Consider the following 22,361-nt stretch of genomic DNA (forward strand, 5'->3'; position numbering starts at 1 on the left):
GTGTAATCAAAGTAAACTAACACTTCAGTAAATAGTTTCTGAAACTCATGAGCACTAATAAGATATGTATTATTTTTAAGTTCTGCCAAAGATACTATTAGAGATAGAGTACCCAAGACATTTTAGTAAACATCAGCTTAAAGGCAGTTAAACTTCAGATGGATAGTTTACTCAGAGAAAAGTGTTATACATTTCTCATTAGCAATATATTTCTTTGAATAGATAATTGTTCTAATGATTTGTTTGTAGTTAAACAACTAGAAGTTCAAATAAAATTTCAGATAATATGCAAAGCTAGCAGCAAGCCATAAATTTTTTAAACTGCTTCACCTTACATGTCAGCCCACACCTCCAGCTGATATACAGGGTTCTGTCCTCTGGCTGGGAGAGCCCTGAACTCAAAGTCCTACCCCCAAGAAAGCAGCCTGTGCCTCGTCTCGATCCAAATTCCCTAATGCATGTTGGAAGACCCAAGGGCTGGGGATCATGACATACGGAAAGAGGAACCCTTATATTTACCAGACTTTAAAAGCAACTGACAAAATCACACAAATGGTAGAAGCCAACAGTTTTCAGCTATGTGCTGCTCCAATCTTTCAAATACACACCTTAAATATGCTACTTCTTCCTTTATAAGTCTTTTATTATTTCATCTTGGAGTTTAACATAGTTTAACGTAATAACATCCATATTATTCATATCAAAGTCTCTCTCTAAAATGATCAGCGGTGAGATGTAACCTTGTATTTTATTGAGAAACACGGGTTGATCAGTTCTTTCAATTCATAAAGATTTTAAGACTTTCAATTCATAAAGATTTTACACACAAGAAGTTGCTCTCTCCCTGATGTTCCCTGAAATGACAATTTCACTCCTGAGGCTGTGCCTGCCCAGTAAATGGAAAATAAAATAAAGCTCATGTCAGTGGGACAAAAACAAAGGGTCTTGTAGCACCTTAAAGACTAACAAGTTTAATGGCATAAGCTTTCATGAGCTAGAGTTAACTTCAAATCTATAAAATTATTTATGAGTTGTCTTTTGGGCCAAAAAGGATCGCCAATGAGACTTACAACTGAAAAACTCAGATGCATCTGATGAAGTGGACTCTAGTCCACAAAAACTTATGTCATAATGAATTTGTCAGTTTTTCAGGGGCTACGAAGCTATTTGTTTTTCAGCTAAATGTGGAGATCTGAAAGACAGTTAGGATGACTTCACAGCCATTAATGGGGGGCTGTTCACACATAATGACAACCCATTAGTTACAACAACTAACTATGGTTTAGCCCCTAAACAACCCAATGATCCGGGTTCACACATCACGTAGCACAACTTACGAAGGAGCTGATCATGGGTTGTGCTGTAAAGCATAAGAGGTGGATGCGCTACGTGGCAACCCATCGGTTTTTACACTGATGGGTTGTTGTTACATGCGAACCAGGTTATTAACTGTTGGGGAAAGTGCTTTTTTGTTTTAATTTCTATTGCAATTCAAAGAGTTGACTCCAAGCAAAGCAACAGAGATTTATACTACTAATAAAAAATGATGACCTCAGACAATCAATGGGCCCAATCAAGTGCTAACCAAGGGCAATTAGCCATATGTAACACCTGGTGACGATGGGTGGCATTCAATAGGGCTGGTGCATGCACAACCTGCCCCTTCCAGAGACCAGTGTTCTCATGCGCTTTGGGGCTTTCCCCCAGAAGCACTATGTCGCAGCCGCATGCAGACCTGGGCTCACAGGGCTAGGTGTGTGCAGGGCTAGCCACGTGTGCACTTGCCCCATTGGATCCTATCCCATGGATGGAAGTGTGCATTCTCATACACATCAAGACACATACCCAGTGGGATTCCCATAAGAGTAATGCAGATGGGGATACAGCTGTGCATCCTGACATGCATCTGCACTGACACATGTGTGAAAAGTTGCTTCCTCACATGGATTTACTTTGCTGGAATAAGGAAAAGATAGTTTATTTCAAGTACTAAATAATTTCCACTTAGATTACCATTAACAATAAGGGACCTATACAAAGAAAAAATCTATTTAATAGCCACCTCCATTTATTGATCAGTCTTAGAGCCAATTATGCGAGGTGGAAAATTTTCCAGTGCTCTATTCTTCTGTGGAAAATGTTCTATTCTGTAAGTTCATTAATAACAATAAATGGATACCAATTACAAAAACAAGATTACACAAGCTTGGCAGTTTCAAAGTTGTAAATAAGTGGTCAGCAGCATATCATGCAGTTTTGGGTACTAAAATTTATTATTGTGTCAACTGTTTTCATCACCTTTGTTTTTTCTTCTTCTTAAATTTAAACAAAGAAAGGAAGTACAAGCTATTGCCTTTAAATGTTGACAAGTATTCCAACAAAAATTAGATATAATGTAACACTTAAATCTCATGAAGTGTTTTAATGTTTTTCCTCAAATCTTTCAGGTCAAATACTTAAGAACATAAGAATATAAGAAGAGCCATGCTGGATCAGACCAAGGGTCCATCTAGTCCAGCATTCTGTTCACACAGTGGCCAACCAGCTGTCGACCAGGAACCCACAAGCAGGGCATGAGTGCAACAGCACCCTCCCACCCATGTTCCCCAACAACTGGTGTACTCACTGTCTCTGGTACTGGAGGTAGCACTTAGTCATCAAGACTAGTAGCCACTGATAGCCTTTTCCTCCGGGAATTTGTCTAACCCCCTTCTAAAGCCATCCAAACTGGTGGCCATAACTACCTCTTGTGGTAGCGAATTCCATAGTTTAACTATGCGCTGTGTGAAGAAGTACTTCCTTTTATCTGTCCTGAATCTCCCACCAATCAGCTTCATGGTATGACGCTGGGTTCTAGTATTTTAAGAGAGGGAGAAAAATGCCTCCCTATTCACGTTCTCCACAACATGCATAATTTTATAGACCTCTATCATGTCTCCTCTTACCCTCCTTTTTTCCAAGCTAAAAGTTGTCCCAAGATACTTTTGGTATCTTGGGACAAAAAACTAACATGGGGTACTTTAATCATTGCTGTTGACTAAATGGGCAAGTTCACACATCACCTTAAGCCACCCTAAGAATAAGACACAGTGCATGGGTGGCTTGTCGGTTATTCCTGACAGATGATTGCACACTTGATCGGTGGCTTGTTTCTCCCTCAGTCCTCCAAGCCACTGCTAGCACGTATCTCAGGGGCTTTGGGGCAAAAATTCCTAGTTTCCTTGTTCCCTATGTCAGCACCCTTTCTGCAATTGATCAGCTGGGGTTGCCAGCTCATAAAGGAAACTCCCCCCACCCCACCCCCAATCACCAAAGGAATTTAGCTTTCTGAGCCCTTATGAACATCAGAGTGCGTTCCCAACAATTTTTTTTAGGGGGACTTGCACAAGCATGCAGTACAGCAAGACTGCCTGTCTGCTACTGAGCCCAGCATAGCCATATCCCACTCTTGTCAATATTTTTTGTCAACTTCATCTTCCACTTCCAGGCTTCTCCAGCAAAATTCCCCTGCCCCTGCATCAGATCACAAAAAGGAAATAATTTTCTGAGCCCTTATAAACACGGGAACACATCTGCAATTCAACATTTTATTTTTTGGAGTCTTGAGCAGGTGTGCAAGACCACCAGTCGCCTATTTAGCAAACTAATATCCCCTTCTTCTCAATGTCCTTGTCAATTTCATCCTTGATTTTTGTGGTTCCCTTGCTAGCAAACACCTTTTTTTTTTTAAGGATGTTTCAGGTTCTACTAAAGTAACAACACCCACCCTTAAAGCTCCTTCTCTCCTGCAGCTGCCAGTCACTTTGGCTCTCTCCCCTCCCCTTCATGCTTGTTGCTTCCCTCCACTGGTCTCCATTGCTAGCTGTAAGATGTACATGAGGGCTACAGAGCAGTGAGCGGGATTGCCAAACATATGCAAATTTCAAGGCAGAGAAGAGAGGTAGTTCAATAAAAATACCCAAATTTCATGCCAGAGGAGTAAAACGGAGGGGGAAACTGTGCAAACTGCAAGGCAGAACAGTAAAATGGAAGGGGAAATTGTGCAAAATTCCTAGTAGTGGACGTTCACTCCTGTGCACTTGCGCAGGACTAAAAAAAATTGTGAATGCATTTAATACACTCTCCCGTGTCCTTTCTTCAAGATTTCTATGGGAAAAAAATCCATCCTGAAGCAGAGGGTGCTGAGAAGGGATGAAGGAGAATGCTGGTGGCACTCCTGAAATTATGAGGAGCAGCTTGGGTTCCACCACTCTTCCTGGCCAGCTCTCTAGCCATTCCCAACAACGCACGATAAAATTGCTCTGCCAGGTTCGGATGTCATGACAAGCCACCCTAAACAACTCTACTACAAGCCATGAGTTCTCAGGTTGGTTGGTTTGCAAAAAACTAGCCAGGGCAGAAAAACCGCTCTGGGTTTGGCTGTCAGGCTAAGCCATCCTACAACCACCCAAAGTAACAACCTACCATAGCTTAGAGTGATGTGCAAACCAGGTCAATATAAGTAATTTAAACATGCTCTAAGGCATCAGAAAATGTTCCAATGCATAAGAACATTTTTGCATAAGAAAATTTTCCTATTCAAAATTTTCCAGAAAACCCACATTACTACTTAGACCACAATCCTATGTATGTGTAATAGGAATTAAATTCTACTGTGCTCAATGGGGCCATTCTTCCTAGTAAGTGTGGTCAGGATTGTAGTCTTAGTTATAACTAGCAAACCCTACTGCCAGATAACTTCAATATGTCCAGGAGGTATTGCCAACAATATACTCTGAGAGGTACAATTAGGTTTTAGAGCAGGCAGGTGAATGAAATTATGAATGAATTACATTATTGTCATTTTGATTCATAAATGCTATGCATCCCCTTCTTCACAGCAGACAATCTATGGTTTTGTAGACTTTGATACACCTTTTAAAATATATATATATATATATATATAGAGAGAGAGAGAGAGAGAGAGAGAGAGAGAACGAACGAGAACAACATATGAAGTGTTTGGCCATTTGTTATAGATGGCAGCATAACACAGTGGCAAGGTTTCAACTTAATCCCTAGAGCAGGGGTCCCCAACATGGTGCCAGCAAGCACTTTCAATGGCACCTGCACAGCTCTTCACTGCCTACCCCCTTCAAAAACAATTTTAATAAAAAATTGAAAAATGTTTGGGTGCCAGGTTCTCCTTCCTGTTCCTGAACCTGCTGCTGATCAGCAGGCAGGAAGATAAAGTAAGGGAAAGGGGTAGAGGGGAGAGAAACAGCTAGGTAAAGAGGTGGCGGGGAGAGAAATAGGGAGGCTAGAGGCTGGGAATGGAGAGAGAGCACAAGGGGGAAAGGTCTGTGTGGACAGAAGTGGATTGGCCAGGCCAGGAAGCAACTCTTTCCATCCCCTCCCCCTCCCCCGCAGCCTCTAGCCTCACTATTTCTCTCTCATCCCCTTGGCTAGCCAGGCCCCCTTGGCAGGCATTATGTGACTAGCGACATCCTCCATGGGAACCATTTTGTGCTGGCACCCACAACAGTTTCTCCAATTCCCAAATGTGCCCATGGATCCAAGAGGTTGGAGACTCCTGCCCTAGAGAAATTGATCTACAGCTATCTTAACACATTTTGCATAACATGATTGTCGTCTGTTTACTACTCACGATTCTACACATTCCTAAGATAAGAAAGTGCAGCCAATTGCCATATTAAGCATGCATCTATTATCCCAACAACTATAAAGTTCACTGTGTGATCTTCGATAAGTGATTAATCCCAACCTACATCACCAGTTTATTGTGAGGTTACACTGCAAGAGCCCATGCATATACTACCCCAAGTACCTTGAAAGAAACCTAGGATACAAAAGTGGTAAGTAGGAAGACCAATTTGTTATCACTGGTGGAGTTAGTACTATAGTAATACAGCGACCTGTAAATGATCCAAGATAATCAATGGGGTGTGCCCAAGATTTCCTTGTCTATGAAGACAGAGCTTATTGGTACATTATGAATGTTATGGCTTTGGCCAATATAACTAAAATGGACTGCACCTGTCTAGTACAACACCTAAACTTGATGGTGTAACTGTAAAAAAAAAAAGCAACAATATTAATACGTTGATAAGCGTTTTCTGCAACTTCAAGCTAAAAACTTTCACCAGACTCAGCACCCAATCCTGGGCTTGCTCAGTGATGCTACTCAGTGAATCTCATAGATAACCCGAGCCAGTGAGACTCTGGAGACTATTGCAGCACATTCCTGACAATCAATCTCTTGTCAGGACGCAGGCCACAGGTCACCTACACTCCAATAGGGAAGCCCTAAAATAGCATCAAGTGAAGAGCAAGTTAAGATATAGGATAAAAATGATTGCTCATTTGTTCCGGAACTAGTAGTACTATGGTCATGCAAGTGTAAATGACACTAGATATATTTAAGGTTCAGTGGCACCAGCAACTAACAATGAAACAAGAATCATTCAAAGCAGCAAAGCATTAAAAAATTACATTTAAAGCAGTAACATTCTATGGAAGTCATTCTTCAGCTCTCACACTTATATACTTAGACTTAAGATCACAAATTATAAATTCTCACATTCATCCAGTACAGGTGTCCAAAGCCTGTCAGCACTCTTCAGATAACCCCTTCTATCTCTCTATCAGATGACCCAAAATATTCAAACTCCTTGCTTGGATGTTTTGGGTAAGGTCAAACACATATATAACTCTTATAGAAACACATAAACTTGCAAATCTATGTACACTTAGTAGGGAGTAAGTCCCATTGAACTCAGTGGGACTTACTTCTGATAAAACATTAGGTTTGTGCTGTATATATGGGCTTAAGTTTGAAATGATCCACAGCACATAGAGTAAAAGGAGCAATCTTCTCAGAACAGTTTACAGTACCCATCTAATGCACCTCTAAAGCTCTTCAGTTCATTAAACATCACTCAAAGTTTGTGCAGAAATATGAGACTGCACATTTTAAATACAATTTCATAATTTAATTCCTGCTGTATGAAATTACACATCCTTACTGAAAGCAACCCCATGATCAGTGCTGAAAGTGAACAAAAAAAGCAGCATGAATGTTCATCAAACCATGATTCTGAATTTTAAACAATGCACCAAATTTTACCTGAATATAAAATTTCACTGAAGTGCTAAACCTCCAAAGTTCTAACAACCCTTTGCTTGTGGGCTTACTTTAAGCTGCCAAGAGGCCCATTGATACTACCTAACCTTGTACTTATGAACTTGAGCACGCTCCGGGAGACAGCGGAGGACAGGAAGGCCTGGCGTGCTATGGTCCATGGGGTCACGAAGAGTCAGACACAACTGAACGACTGAACAACCTTGCACTTTCTGCTGATTTTGCTGCACAGAGTTTTGTTTTGGATGGAATCTGGCACAACAAGATGAAAGCGGGAACAATTATGTTGGAAGAAAGACCTATTGTATCACATGTGACTAAAGTGATCCTGCACACTGAATAATATACACAACCCTATTCACTGGAGGTCAGTGCAAACTGTGAACAGTGCAACACATCATTGTCTACATTCAGAACCAGTTCATAAAACCTTTTAAAATAGGTTGGGAAATCAAATTCATAATCTGGATGAAGACAAGGGACAGTGGGATGAACAGGAAGCTTGTATTCCTAAATACTTCTCTACTAATCAATGCAGGAAACCACAAATTTTGGTTGGCTGAGGCAGCCAAGCCAAAGTTAGCGGTCATCAAAACCCTGCCCTTATTATGAGGCTGCAATCTTGTGCATGCTTACATTAGAGTACATCCCATAAAATTCTGTGAGACTTACTTCTGAAAAGACATATATAGGATTGGGCTGTTGCCGGATGGTCCCTAACCCCACACTGTGTCTATGCACAAGGTCAGGGACAATCCTCTGTTTCTCTCCTGAGCCCACATCTGGAGCTTGAAATGGGATGGACAGAGCCCCACAGCTGTGCTGCAGTTTGGAAGGGCTCAATCTCAACACAACTTTGGGACACAATTACTGGCCCCACTTCCACTTCCAGCCCTGACAGCAGGAAAGCCTGGGGCTTATTTTGGCAATGAGTGCCAGAGGTGCTTCAAGTACATCTGCTGTCAAGGGTGTAAAGATAAGCTCCAGCCTTCCTCTGCAGCTTGGCGTTCAACATGGGAGTGCAGATCTTCCCCATAACTGTATTGTACCGTCTGGACCTCAGTACAATTGCAATTAACAATCCTGTCACTTCCCCAGTTTCATGATGGAGAGGAAGGTGAGTCTCCTCATGTCAAGCTGGCCAAAAGGCAATGGAATATTCACTAAGAAGATGGCAGAGCATGGAACTGTGGAACACTGATCAATGTATTTTAAGTGAATGTTGATCAAACTACTTACTATTTCCACAAAGAAAAACATTTGCATTTGTAACCAACTTCTGTTGAACTTACCTACTTTTCCCTTCTGCCTAATGAAGAGCTCTATGCAAAATAGCCATGCAGTATGCCACTCACCCACTTCCTGCAAAGAGCAGCAATTGTCCTTGGCTAAGAAGCAAATGCACAAGAATGCCAACTTCTTCTGCTGCCATTGCCCTCCTACATCATTGTCATCATCATCATCATCATCATCATCATTATTATTTATTACATTTCTATACCACCCCATAGCCAGAGCTCTGTGTGGTTTACAAAAGTTTAATACATTAAAATATGCAAAGTTTAAAAAACATTACATAAAAGCATACAGACAGTATATACAAACAACATACAACTAAAAACAACTTTGAACTAAAAACAAATTTTAAAATCCAACAATAAAGCACAGCTAAAACAGTATATAAAAGTCAGCAAAAGGAACAAGAGTTCTAAAAAGAAAGGCCTGCCAGAATAATAGTGTCTTTAATGCCTGTTTAAAACCCTTCAAAGAGGTCAGCAGGTGTATTTCAACTGGCAGGTCATTCCACAACTGAGGGAAGGCAAAGGAAAAGGTCCTCTTGCATGAGGCTGCCAGTCTCACATTAGGCAGCCGCAGCACACAGCCCTCAAAGGACCTTAGATGGCGGACTAGGACGCAGGGGAGAAGGCATTCCCTAAGGTACCTTGGACCTAGACAATGTAAGGCTTTAAAGGTAAGAACCAGCACTTTATATTTTGCTTGGAAACAAATTGGCAGCCAATGTAAAGATTTTAAAACTGATGTAATATGCTTTCCATGGGATGTCCCAGAGACCAACCTGGCTGCAAGTTTACATGCAGCCCCAAGTACAGCGCATTACAGAAATCAAGCCTAGAGGTTACCAGCATGTGCACCACCATTACCGGGTCCATATGTTCTAGGAATGGGCGTAGGTGGCGTATCAGCCAAAGTTGTTAACAGGCACTTCTCACCTTTGCCTCCACCTGGGGTGCCAGGAGCTGGGTTGGGTCAAGAAGCACCCCCAAGCTCTGAACTTGCTCCTTCGGGGGGAGTGCAACCCCATTCAGAACTGGTTGACATACCTCAATACCTGAATTAGGACCCTTCATGATGAGCACCTCTGTCCTGCCTGGATTCAAGTTCAGCTTGTTCTCCTTCATCCAGCCCATTACCGACTTCAAGCAGTCATTCAGAGGAGTCATACCTTCCTTGGATAACGATGTTAAGGAGAAACAGATTTGGGTGCCATCAGCATACCGATAACACTCAGCCCCAAACCTCCCGATGATCTCTCCCAGCGGTTTCATGTACATATTAAACACCATCGAGGATAGAATGGAGCCCTGTGGGACTCCACATAATAGTTCCCTTTTTGAGGAACAACTATCCCCAAGTGACACCATCCGGAACCATCCTGAGAATGGAGCGGAACCACTGCAGAGCAGTGCCCCCAACTCCTTCAGGCAATCCATAAGGATACCATGGTTGATGGTACCAAATGCCGCTGAGAGATCCAAAAGAATCAACAAGGATGCACTCTCCCTATCAATTCCCAGGCGAAGATCATCCCCTAAGGCAACCATGGCAGTCTCAACTCCATATCCTGCTCTGAAGCTGGTTTGAAATGAGTCCAGGTAATCAGTTCCACCCAAGAGTTGGATGAAACTGCTTCAAGTTGAATGGACACCGCCTTCTCAATTACCTTGCCCCCAAATGGTAAATTACTTACTGGGCTATAATTATTGAAGTCTAGGGGGTCAAGGGAAGGCTTCTTCAGAAGAGGTCTAACAATTGCTTCTTTCAGACATGATGGGAAATTACCTTCCTTTAGGGAGACATTAATAATATTCAGCAAAAATTGCTTTACCATCTCCCCTCCCTGGACTACAAGCCAGGATAGGTAGGGATTGAGAGGGCAAGTTGCCTTTTTGACCAAACTAAGCAGCTTGTCCACATCATCAGGAGTCACAAGCTGAAAATGATCTAGTTTAATCACGCAAGCAGAGTTGCTGGACACCCCACTGTTGATTTCTGTCCCCACAACAGCATCCAAGTCAGCTCGTAACCAAGAGATTTCACCTGTGAAAAACTCATTAAAGGTGTCACAGTGAGCTACCAAAGGCACTAAGATCGGCTTCTGTGTGTGTGTGTGGGGGGGGGGGGGCTGACTCAGCTCCCTAACCACGCTGAACAGCTCAGCTGGGCACGAGTTTGCAGACATAGTACGTGTAGAGTAGGAAGCTCTCTTCGCTGCAATTATCACCACCCCATAGGTCTTCAAATGATCCCTATGACGTGTCTTGTCGGATTCAAGTCAAGTTTTACGCCATCGGCGCTGTAGTTGTCATCCTTGCTGCTTCAGCTCCCTCAGTTCTTCTGTAAACCATGGAGCTTGTTTGGAAGTGGGTAGGAGTGGACGTCTAGGAGCCATTCACAGTAGCCACCATAACACTATGCATTCTCCAGCTGAGCACACACATCAAGACTCTGTAGCCGTTTGCTTCAGTTCTCCCCATCAGTCAAGGGGGTGGGGGGAGAGGAAAATTACAAACAGCAAGATCCTTCCCCAGGTCAGGCAGATACAAAGAGGCTCTTCAGCTATGCTGCTTTCTCCCTTCCTCTCTCCTATCAAAGGGTGGAAAAAGGGCAGTGCTAACATATAGCAGCAAAGAAGGGAAAGCCAGGAGATGTAAGCAACGGTGGATACCTGCACCTACAATACTTGCTTGCAAGGTAGTAGCAGACCTTTTTCAATACATATCTAAAATTCACACAGAACATTTATGAGGATAGTGACTTGGTGCACATGCCTTGACAACCCATGGTGGGTTGTCACCCTTGTTTGTTTCAGAGTGGCTTGTCGTGACATCTGAGCTCAGAGTGGTTGCCTCAGCGTGGTTTGTTAACCATGCACAAGCAACCCTAAAAACCCATAGCTTGTTATTGGGTTGTTCAGGGTGGCTTGTTTTCAGAGTGGTTTGTCGTGACATCCAAACCCAGCAAAATGCCTTGTGCGTGGCTTGTCAGAAAGGGCTACAGAGCTGAGTGGCAAAAAAACCTGGCCGCTCCTCACAATCTCGCTAGTGCCACCTCCATCTTCCCTCGTCAATGCCCTCCACCAACACATCAATAACAAATGACACTTGATAATTTTCTTAACGCACTCATAACCTTTGGGTGGGGGGAGACCTTTACAAGTGCGCAGATTCGCCTGTCCGCTGTTTACTTTCTTTGATAGTGCAGTTGTTAGTACAGTAGCCCAGCATCACAATATCCCCTGCCGCTGTATTACATCTTGAAATGACACTTATCAATTTCTTCCTCCACTTCGGAGCTTCCCTTAACAGCGAACTCCTTTTAAAAAATTTCCCTCATCCCACACACGTGCAAGTGCACAGATTCGCCTGTCCACTATTTACATTTTACGGTCGAATGTGAAATTTGCACAACTTTGCCGTGTTCAATTTGTGCAAATTTCCTGAAGTGACACAAATTTCCTCCATAGGGCAGAATCTAACCGGCTGCTTACATCCCTGCCAATTCCTTTCCGCTCCACTGATTCCCTTCCGCAAGCAGTGGGTCCCACCAATTCTGTTGTGCAAATGGACCCCACCACTTACATAAGGGAGATTTAGTGCTTCCTAAAGAAGGCCCCAGAATGAATGGAAACACTCATTTCTGGAAGAAAGCAGGTTGATGGAGCTCCCTTATACAAGCTCCATCAACCTGCCTCCTTCCAGAAACAAGTGTTTCCATCCATTTCGGGTTCCCCCAGAATAACTAAATTACCATTGTGCAAGTGGCGGGGAACACTTGAGCAATGGAATTGGTGGGACGGAAGAGAACCAGTGGGGTCAGAAGCACCCCATTGGATTCTGTGCATGGATAAAGCAGGACTGATTCAGTCTACATGGGAAATTCGTGCAAATAGCAAATTTCTGCCTTTTTAATTTCATTTTATCCTATCACACTTGCACAAGTATGCAGATTTGCCTGGCCAATTCAATACATGTTTTTATAATCTTCATTATCTCAGCTATGTAACCCAATAAAATGTTTCTTTGCAACCTAGACCTTGTGTTGACCCATATGTATATCTGACATCTATGCAGCGATTGGATGGGGGGAGGTGGAAGCCGTAAGGACCACAAGTTTATGAGGAGCTGTGTTGCAAAGGCCACTGGAATACATGCAGGGAGGAGGACTAAGGGGGAAATAAGCCACAGCAAGCCACAGAGTGCCTGATCATCTGTCAGGAGTAATATTGGTTAGCGAGCTAACAACCAATCCACCATACTTTATTCTCAGCAGGGCTTATCATGACATGTGAACCAGCCCTATGTTATTTATTTATTTATTTATTTATTATTAAATTTATTAATCGCCCATCTGGCTGGTCACCCAGCCACTCTGGGTGATGTACAATATACAATAAAAACAGTTTAAAACAATAAAATTCTACAATAAAAACATTTTCTAAAATACCCTAACCCACCCCAAATGCCTGCCTGAACAACCACGTTTTTAATGCACAACGGAAGCTCATTAAAGAGGGGCATGACGGAGTTCCCTAGGGAGGGAGTTCCACAGAGTGGGGGCCACCACAGAAAAGGCCCTCTCCCTTGTCCCCACCAGTCTAGCTGTCCTGGCTGATGGGACAGAGAGAAGGCCATCCGAGGCTCATCTTGTTAAGTGACCTGTCTGGTGTTGCTGGAGGCACTCCTTAAGATAGGCTGGGCCAGAACCATATAGCGTTTTAAAGGTCAAAACCAACACCTTGAATTTGGCCCAGAAAACAACTGGTAACCAGTGCAACTCCTTCAGCACTGGAGTGATGTGATCTCGCCGGCGGCTGCCTTTAATCAGGCGAGCCGCTGCGTTCTGTACCAGCTGCAGCTTCCGAACCGTCTTCAGGGGTAACCCCATGTAGAGCGCATTACAGTAGTCTAAACGAGAGGAGACCAGGGCATGTACTACCGATGGGAGCAGATGGTCGGGAAGGAAGGGGCGCAGCCGCCGTATCAGATGGAGTTGATACAGCGCTGTCCGGCTCACAGCTGACACCTGAGCCTCCATGGACAGCTGGGAGTCCAAAATGACCCCCAGGCTGTGGACCTGGTCTTTCAAGGGTAGCCGTACCCCATTCAGCACCAGGTCAACATCCCCTAGCCTCCTCTTGTCTCCCACCAAAAGTACCTCGGTCTTGTCAGGGTTCAGCTTCAGCTTATTCCTCCCCATCCAGCCACTATGTAACACCAAGAATTGTAATTGTAGTTAATTTTGCTAGCTTATTAGTTTGGCAACACCAAAAGTGTAACCCTATCCACAGAAGCAAAATCCATTTACGAAATGTGTAATAAACAGGACATATGAGTAAAGCATAAATATTGCATGCAGTACAATACCTACATAATTATGCTAAAAAAGGCAACGAACGCATGGAGCTTTAAATACCTCAGTGCAAAGTTAATTAGGTATAGCAGAGTAAAACTGTGACATTGCATGCATTCCTTGCACAATATTTCATAAAACAGCCCTCAAAATGGGCCAGTTGGATTCTGCCCTATGGAGGAAATTTTTTCGTAAAATCACCTCATCCCTTACCAAATAGTGAATGCTAGTCTCTGGAAAGTAAAGTGGGCTCTACAAGGCTCAGCAGAGGCTATGCCATCCTGCTTTACGTATTTCATTGTTCACACTACAGCTTGTTGTGCCTGAAGGTGAGCAAGGTCACACTTACTATAAAGCTGACCCCTTCTGCAGGAAGCAAGTCCTATCACCACTGCTTCATGACATCCTGCAAGCTGTACTCCTGCCCACTTTTAGACAACCATTTTGCTGCACTTAAATGCTTCCTTAGGCATCTTAAGCTCTTAGTGAAATCAATGAACCACTCTTAAGAACTAAATAATCCAATTCATTGTGTAGGATCACTAGAACTTGAATGACTACCTTAGACAGAACTTCTGCTGGCCTATCTGAACACTGTTATGAACAGAACACACACACACACCTTTCTACTCGTTCACCAGATTTAACAGTTTTTCAGAAATATGTTTGCTTCAAACACAACTAAACTAGGCAAGACAAGCTGGACAACCCATTCATAAAATATACTACACCTTACACCAGGGGTTCCCAATCTTTTTGTACCCATGGGCACAGTTGAGGATTTGAGAAACTGTTGTGGGCACCACCACAAAATACCTAATCAGTGGTTCGCCACTTTGGCATCTACCTGTCACATCTATGGACCTTAGGCTGCGTGTTATTCAGCAAAACCTTTTGGTTCATGTCTATTGGACACTGCAAAAACTCTTTAATAAGGGATTGTCTAATTCGGCTAATTACTGGTGATGCAATACAGCTAATGCTTCTTTTAAATGGATATTTTGGCAATGTCTCGTGGTTGCTATTTTTTGAGAGGAGGTTATTACACAGATAAATTTTGTACTGGAACAGCTTTTAATATTCGCTGATGTACACACTCTTTAAAATTATTTAGCTGCTTCATGGAAATTAACAAATGGTCAGCATAAATAGATTCTTCACACCCTTTTGACAGCTAAAAGGCTGATATTACAATACTGGAAGGATAAACACTCACCTCCAATAATGCAATGGATTGAGGACATTACAGTGCTTTCAATATTTGAACGGGTGACATACAGATGCCACCTTCAAATGGATACTTATTTGGATATTTGGTCCCCTATGTATAATTGCTACAATGTTCTAGGAATTTCATATGTATTCATTGCTATGGATATATACAAATCCGTGTACGTATGTATATTAAAACAGGAAGAAATGGGGGAAATAAAAAAAATGAAAAAAAGTTTTGTGGATACCGTGTTGGGGACCCCTCCCTTACGCCAAGTCTTCTGCTGCACAAAATCCTTGTCTAAAACAGGGGTGGACAACACACTGCCCACATTGGTTCCCTTTTTTATATATATCAGAAAAAAGGGGAGCAGTTGTGGTTTGCACTATGCAGGCTCAGAATGGACAAATTTAACTTTAAAACAAACTAAATGTGTCCATTTTAAGCTTCCAAAGCCCCCTGCCACCAAATTTCTATAGCAGACCACTACTTTTTCCACTTTTGTGTGATAGCAACAGGACTGTAACCTGTGCCAGGTTGTGGGGGAGAACTGGCTCCCAAACCTGCCAAAGTTGCCCACCCTTTGTTTAAAATGAGGCTCTAATTATGTATTACATTATATATTACATTATTTTGGTCACAGTACATCCGGAGTTACACCAAGATTCATTTACATCTTAAAATGAATCGCATCCAAGTCCATAGCAAAGACATTACTTCGATGTTAAGTTTTTGTTATTTCAAATCCACACAGAATGCTAAGAACCACCATCACCCCCGCTAATTTCTTCATAATGGAAGGCAAAACAACCAACTTGTTGCTCTCCAGACTAAGACAGTAGAGTAGCTGAAATATATGCCTCCAGACAGTTCAGATCCTCAAAACTAATTAGCAGGGATTCTCCTCCTTTAAGTCATGAGGTGAGGATTGAAGGTAGACAACCTAAACTGTTACTGAATCGATTTATGATCTACTAGCTCTGTGCTTTGCATGCAGAAGATCCTAAATTCAATCCCTAGCATATCCAGCAGAAAAAAACCTGGAAAAACCTGGAAAAAACTCCTGACTGAAACTCTGGAGAGCTACTGCCAGTCAATGTAGACAATACTGAGCTAAATGGACCAATAGTTTGACTTCGTGTAAGGCAGCTCCCTATGTTCCAACACAGCAGCCAACTTCACCAGCTCTCTCTCATTCAAACTATCCACTGAGTAGACCATTCCAGGACTTTCACATAGCTTCTACTTCATGGCAGGTCAGTTGCAAGAGTTATGAAGTGAGAAAGCTATTCTTGTAATGCTGTGTTAAAGCGGCACACTTTCCTTAACAGAGACTCTGTCACATTAACAGGGCAGAAATTCAACAATTGACGCTTTCTCCATTTTCTGACAAGTCAAACAATGACTTGAAATTATGTTTGATATGTATCTGAGGAACCTACAGATATTTTCTCAGGAATCAAAGAGTGACAACCCTAACCTTCTGTACTGGCGGTATATTTCAGTACAGACCTATCACTTCTTTCATTTTATTGGAGCTGTGGTGAAACAGATAATGGCTGCGTTTGGACATAATACCAAACTAAACCACAGTTTAGTGCTACGTGAATGAACCTGGTCTCCCTTCTCCTCCTACAGTGCAGTTGAAAGGAGAACAGAAGGAACCACTTCAGTTTTCGACTAACCACAGTTTCTTGTTACGACTGAAACAGGACATGCTGTGGTAAGTTTTAACTATGGTTTGTTTGAACAGGCCAACTTCAAATAGTTGTTTATGACCCTGGCTTGTTCAGACTAACCATAGTTTGTTCCAGTTCAGACATAACAAACTGCAATTAGCTGAAAATGGAAGCAGATGCTTTCAATCTCCTCCACATAGCCACAACAGAGAAGGACAGGGAAGAGGGAAGCAGGCTCTTGCACACAATACTAAATTATGGTTTAATGTTGATCCAGGCCATCAAATCTCAGTGTTTTCAGGCTTTAAGCCTAGCACATCCCATTGGCTCAAATGCACTTTTTATTTAGGTTATTTATATACAGTCCTTTATAAAACTTATCTGAAGTAAGTAGTTATGTGGGTTTTCAAAAAAAAATTCCAATCTAAATTAGGTTAATTTGCATATGGTGATTTGCATAGGAAAAATTCAGTGTGCATCAGAACATTTTCCAACGCAAATTAGGTTAATTTGCATAGGGTCATTTGGATAGGAAAAATTTCAGCTTGCATCAGAAAATGTTTTGATGGCCTAGAACAGGGGTGGGCAATTTGTGGCCCTCCAGACATTTTGGCCTACAACTCCCATCATCCCTCAACATTGGCTACGCTGGCTAGAGGTGATGGACGCTGCAAGCCAAAATATCTGGAGGGCCAGAAGTTGCTCACCCCTGCCCTAGGGAGATCTAATTTAGCATGTTTATTTTACCTGTATTTAATAAACAATACTAAAGTACTCAATGTTATTTTTATATCAATACACCACAAGTATTTGACTTAAAATATTTGAAGGGGTGGGGTGGGAATTAAAGCACACTAAATGTGACTTGAATGTTTTCTTTTGTAGAAGTGTTTATTGGAATACTTGTAAAAAATAGCATAAATAGCATGTACTTGCCTTACATTGTTAAAAATTAAGAAAAAATCCAAAGATACTGAAAACTATTGACACAGTAATACATTTTAGCAGCCCAAATAACCCAGCATAATATGCTGACAACCACTCATATATTTCAACATAGCTCAACTCCCTTCCACTGGGGTTTTTCGGGCACCTTCAGTTTCACTGTCACTATTTATTAATTCAACATCACACTGAGCCATATATGTATTTCATTTGGCATACACTGAGACCCAGTTTGCACGTAAAGGCCAATTCCTGGGTTAAATAACCCAGGAATTGGTATGGCCATGCTGGAGCAAGCAAGCACGCTGCCTGTCTCCTGCCCACTCTTCATTTCCAATTTCATTGTTTTTTTCTTGGGTTAAAACTCTGGGTTGTTGTTGGGTTTACAGGTCATGGCAACAACCCAGGAATGGGCATTTCTAGATTGTTTCCGAAACTGGAAGTGGCAAGCAAGCAGGAGGCAGCTGCTCGCTTCTATATGCCCACACCAATTTCTGTGTTGTTTAACCCAGGAACTGACTGTTATGTGCAAACCAGGTCATATTCTCTCATATACTTGCTAGGGATAATCACCTGGAAAATATTAATTACAACTTTGAAACTGCCAAGCCTGCCTAACATTGCATTTGCAATTGGCATACATTCATTTTTACTAATTAACTTATGAATTTTTTTCCACAGAAAAATAAAGCTCCAGAATTTTTTTCTCAGAAAATCACCCCACGTCCCTGGAGGTAAGCTAGTGTGGCTAACATGCAATGAATCTTTACCTGACTATTTGAAATCTGTGAACCCAGTTCTAGGAAACCCAGTTTTCTATGTCTTCAAAGTTTCAAGCCTACATAAGAACATAAGAAGCTGCCTTATACCAAGTAATGAATCAGGAAGTCCCCAGTTTGAATGTCATCGCTGCCATGAACTCACTAGATGTCCTTAAGCAAGCCACTTTCTCTTAACTGCAGCCCCCAACTACAGTATTGAGATACTGAGTATTGCAAGGATATAAAATAAGAATGTTTAAAATACTTCAAACAAACTACTACATAAGTACTGAGTATTAGAATTGCTTCTATATTATATGCAACATTGATTTCATAACAGAGTGTACCAGTGCCCATCTTGGTTTATTATTTCAATCACCTCAAGTGGCTAGATTACTGAGCAAGCACAAAATATAAGATGTCATTGTTTCACTGAAAATAAATGGCGAAGTTGAAATTAGAGAAACCAGAGCTGAAGTATGAACACTTCCAATGAAAGTAATGACAATATGCAATTTATGGGCAGTGCTGCATGAAAGCAGTTTCAGATATGATTATAAACTACTTTTTCTAGGAAAAAGCTGCACATGTGAGACTGATGTACAGGAAAGCAACAGCAGCTTCCAACCATACACAAGCACACACACAAAAAGAAGCAAATACAATCGCCACCTGTGACCTTCATGCTGCTTCCAACTGTTTTCCCAAATGACAGTGCTTTCATGGAGGAAAATCATTAATATTTGAAGAGATCCCAAATGAAGTATTCCAGCAAAACCAAAGCCACAAAAGATAATGCAATGCCTGCTGCTTGATACCCACTCAATTTATACTAGGTAAACTTGCTTCAATATCCACTTAACTTTTGTCTCCAAAAGTTGTGAAAGGCAAACTAATTGCTGCACTATGCTATGTATTAAGTATTTAGGAGATTCTGGATTCTGCCAAAAACACACACACCCCAACAGGTCAGCCCCTCCCTCCCAAGTGTCAGTTTCCCCCATATTTTCCATCTTGACATTGTGATAAATGGCTCCACTTTCATTCATATAGTTGAGTGTGTTGGGCTTGCAGTAGAGATGAAAGCCAGCAACACTAAAGAGAAACTCAGAACAATTGCCAAAGCCAGCATCACCCAAAAACAACCTGTGCACCCATTAGAAATAAACAAATCTAGTAGTATTGGCCAAACAATTAATTGCATACCGTGGGTTGCAATGCATAGTAAACAAATACTACCCAGTACTATCTCCAGTGAGGAATATTCCTTACTTAACAGCTTTTTAAAGGCCCAGATTGGCTACAGATATTTGATTCCTAACATAAATCACTACTGAGAGTTTGGCACAGTACTGATCAGTTCCCTAACCTTACAATTTTTTCCTGAAAAATTTCATGCCACTGAAGTGAATAGTGTTCTGAATGTGAGACTGAATGGGAGGGAGGAACTGCTTGGAGTATGGAATTTTAAGGTAAGAGGAAGGGGGAATCTACTGGAGGATGAAATCTTGGGGAAGGAACAGTTGCAGTGTAACAGTTACAAAACAGCGAGACTAGAATATATGCAGTTCTTAGGTTAGAAATAGGTCTAGAACAGGGTGGGCAGAATGTAAATCAGGTTCTACTGATAGATCTCTGGTTGGTCGTTCTGTGGTCCACTGACTTCCAATTGTTTAACATTAGCAATCAAACAATGACTCTTCTCCTACCCTAAACTACACTGCTGAAATTAAGAAAGTTTTGGGGTAGGGTAAAAACAGGATTGGAATTTTATGAGGAATTACCGTGGCATCCATACAGCTCTGGTATTGAAAATAAATTCCTGAGATCAAAATTATTTAATACTAAGTGTATATCTTTTGCACCAGGCTCTGGTTGATGGATCTCAGGATTCTAGATCCTGCAAGCCTGAGGTCTACCCACCCCTGATCTAGAATATCAGATCACCTGTTTTGAAGGTTTCTGCATGAAAAGAAGAGTAAACAAGAATACAGTGTTCACACCATAAGTAATACCACTCTCACTAACAAAACTTAGCTTCTTATTCATTTGCTTTCTGTTCTCCAGTGAATATAATCTGTTAAATAGTTACTGCTAGTCAGTCTTCCACGGAATCCGCTAGTCAATCTTCCATGGAACCCACATCTTAAAAACTTGAACACCCACTCCGAAACAAAGTATTCACAGTGAGACCGTGATCTAACATATGTTCTCTCCACCACTGACCATCTCTAGATATGCTTCCCAGCACCTGGCCTTGATGCTACAAAGCCAGCCATCTCCTGGCTGTATGCCTACAAGTGTGCCAAGTTCTACACAGACGGTCTGCTCAGAGTAAGCTCCAAGACATCATCCGTATGTATATTCAACATCACTAGTAACCATCCTATCCACATCATCCCCCTCGACACGAACCTCCTAGACAGCAATCTATCCACCCGGCGGGATTGCCTTCCGTAACCCTCTCACACTGGGCTACTGATCTGAGCCACTAGCCCAGCTCTCGATCTGTGCCCGAGTTGCCCCTGCTTAGTCACGAGCACCCCTCGCAGTAACCTGCCTGCCTCCTCCACTCGCTCACCTTGCTCAGCGCCCCTTCGGCCGGGTCCGCCCCTACCTAGCAGGCCATCCTCCCCAGCCAGATCTCCGTCCCCGGCCGGCGCCCCCTGCCCGTGCCCATGCCCGGAGCCTCCGCACTCACCCTGCTGGATGTCCCCGTTGGCGCCGCCGGGCACGGGCACGTTCAGCTGGCGTTCGGGCTCCGGCAGGCAGCGTCGGCAGAAGGAGTGCAGGCAGGGCAGCAGCTTGGGCTCGGCCTCCCGGCTCTGCAGGCTCTGCGCGCACACTGCGCAGGTGTCCAGCAGCGACAGCGGGCCCGGCGCGGCGCTGGAGAGGGCGGGGGGCGCGGGGCTGGGGCCCAGCGGCGCCGCTACGGCGGCGGAGGCCGGGCCTCCGCTCACCACCACCACCGGCGCCGCGGCCTCCGCCTCCCCTGGGCCCTTGTCCGCCGCCGCAGCCAGGACCACCGCGGCGGGGCTCTCCCTCTCCTCGGGTGGGGCGGGGACCGGAGGGGACGGGGACGCAATTGCCGCCGCTGAGGTGACAACGACGGCCGACGCGGCGACGGCAGGCTCGGGCCCACCCCCCGCCGGCACGGCCTCCCCAGCCCCCTCCCCGCCACCACCGCCTCCTCCTCCTCCTCCTTTGTTTTCCGCCATATTTCCTCCTTTGAACCCGACTCCCCGCTTTGCTCACGCACAGGACCGCGCATGCGTCCGTACGCACGCCATCAGCTTGCGCGCGCGCCTCCGACGCACATCTGGCGCGAGGTCCGCTAGAGGGAGCTTTGGGGTGGTGCCTGGGGCGCGTGCGCGCGCTTTAACAAAAAAAGAGAGAGAGTGTGTGAGAGGTACAGGGGCTGGAGAAAGGTGGCCAGCTATCGGGGGGGGGGGGGGCGCAGCGTGGAGTGGTATGGACGTGAGGGAGCGCGCACGCGCCCTGGGAGAGCGCGCACGCGCGGGCGCACGCCAAGGCCTGGAACGAAAGTGACGCACGCGCAGAAGCGCCCGCGCCCTGAGCTTCGGAGGCTTGGCCGTTCTTGGCGGTTGCAGAGTGGAGGGAGGCAGGGTCGTGCGCGGGAGCCGTTTCGAAGCCTCGGCAAGGCGAGGAGGACAAATGGTTCACTGAAACAATCGGGCGCTGGTGCAATAGTGAATGACCCAGCCCTGCGTAGGAGCGACCTGGAGTTTCGAGGTCCTCCTAGGGTCGCCAGTGCAAAAGAGGACAGGGCTCCTGCGCCTGTAATAGAGGCGCAGCGAAATTCCCTCTGCTGTGCATCTGTTAAAGGTGCAGGAGCCCTGTCCCCTTTTGTATCTGGCCAACTTGGGTCTCTCTCTCTCTCCTTTCGGGAGTTCCGGATGAAATTATTTTATTTCTTTATGTAAAACATTTGTAGACCGCACCTCAGGACA

The 22,361-nt window shown here is 43.6% G+C and overlaps 1 protein-coding gene across 15 annotated transcripts in view; it reads right to left on the reverse strand.

Annotated features, from left to right (window-relative positions):
* Positions 1-21,698, reverse strand: part of TRIM33 (tripartite motif containing 33) — a 73,565-nt gene extending 51,867 nt beyond the window's left edge. For 8 of the 15 annotated variants that reach the window (XM_084853524.1, XM_084853521.1, XM_084853526.1 and 5 more), the window contains exon 1: positions 21,092-21,697. In XM_084853524.1, coding sequence (XP_084709650.1) covers positions 21,092-21,608 — 517 coding nt within the window. In that variant the 5' untranslated portion in view covers positions 21,609-21,697. Of the gene's footprint in view, positions 1-21,091 lie in introns of all 15 variants that reach the window. The other 7 variants (XM_084853531.1, XM_084853529.1, XM_084853528.1 and 4 more) reach the window with 3 other exon arrangements.
* Between the last annotated feature and the right edge of the window lie 663 nt (positions 21,699-22,361).

Source organism: Heloderma suspectum, chromosome 4 (genome assembly GCF_057233095.1).
Source record: "Heloderma suspectum isolate Gila_16-S chromosome 4, 16-S_ref, whole genome shotgun sequence".
Classification (NCBI taxonomy): Eukaryota; Metazoa; Chordata; class Lepidosauria; order Squamata; family Helodermatidae; genus Heloderma; species Heloderma suspectum.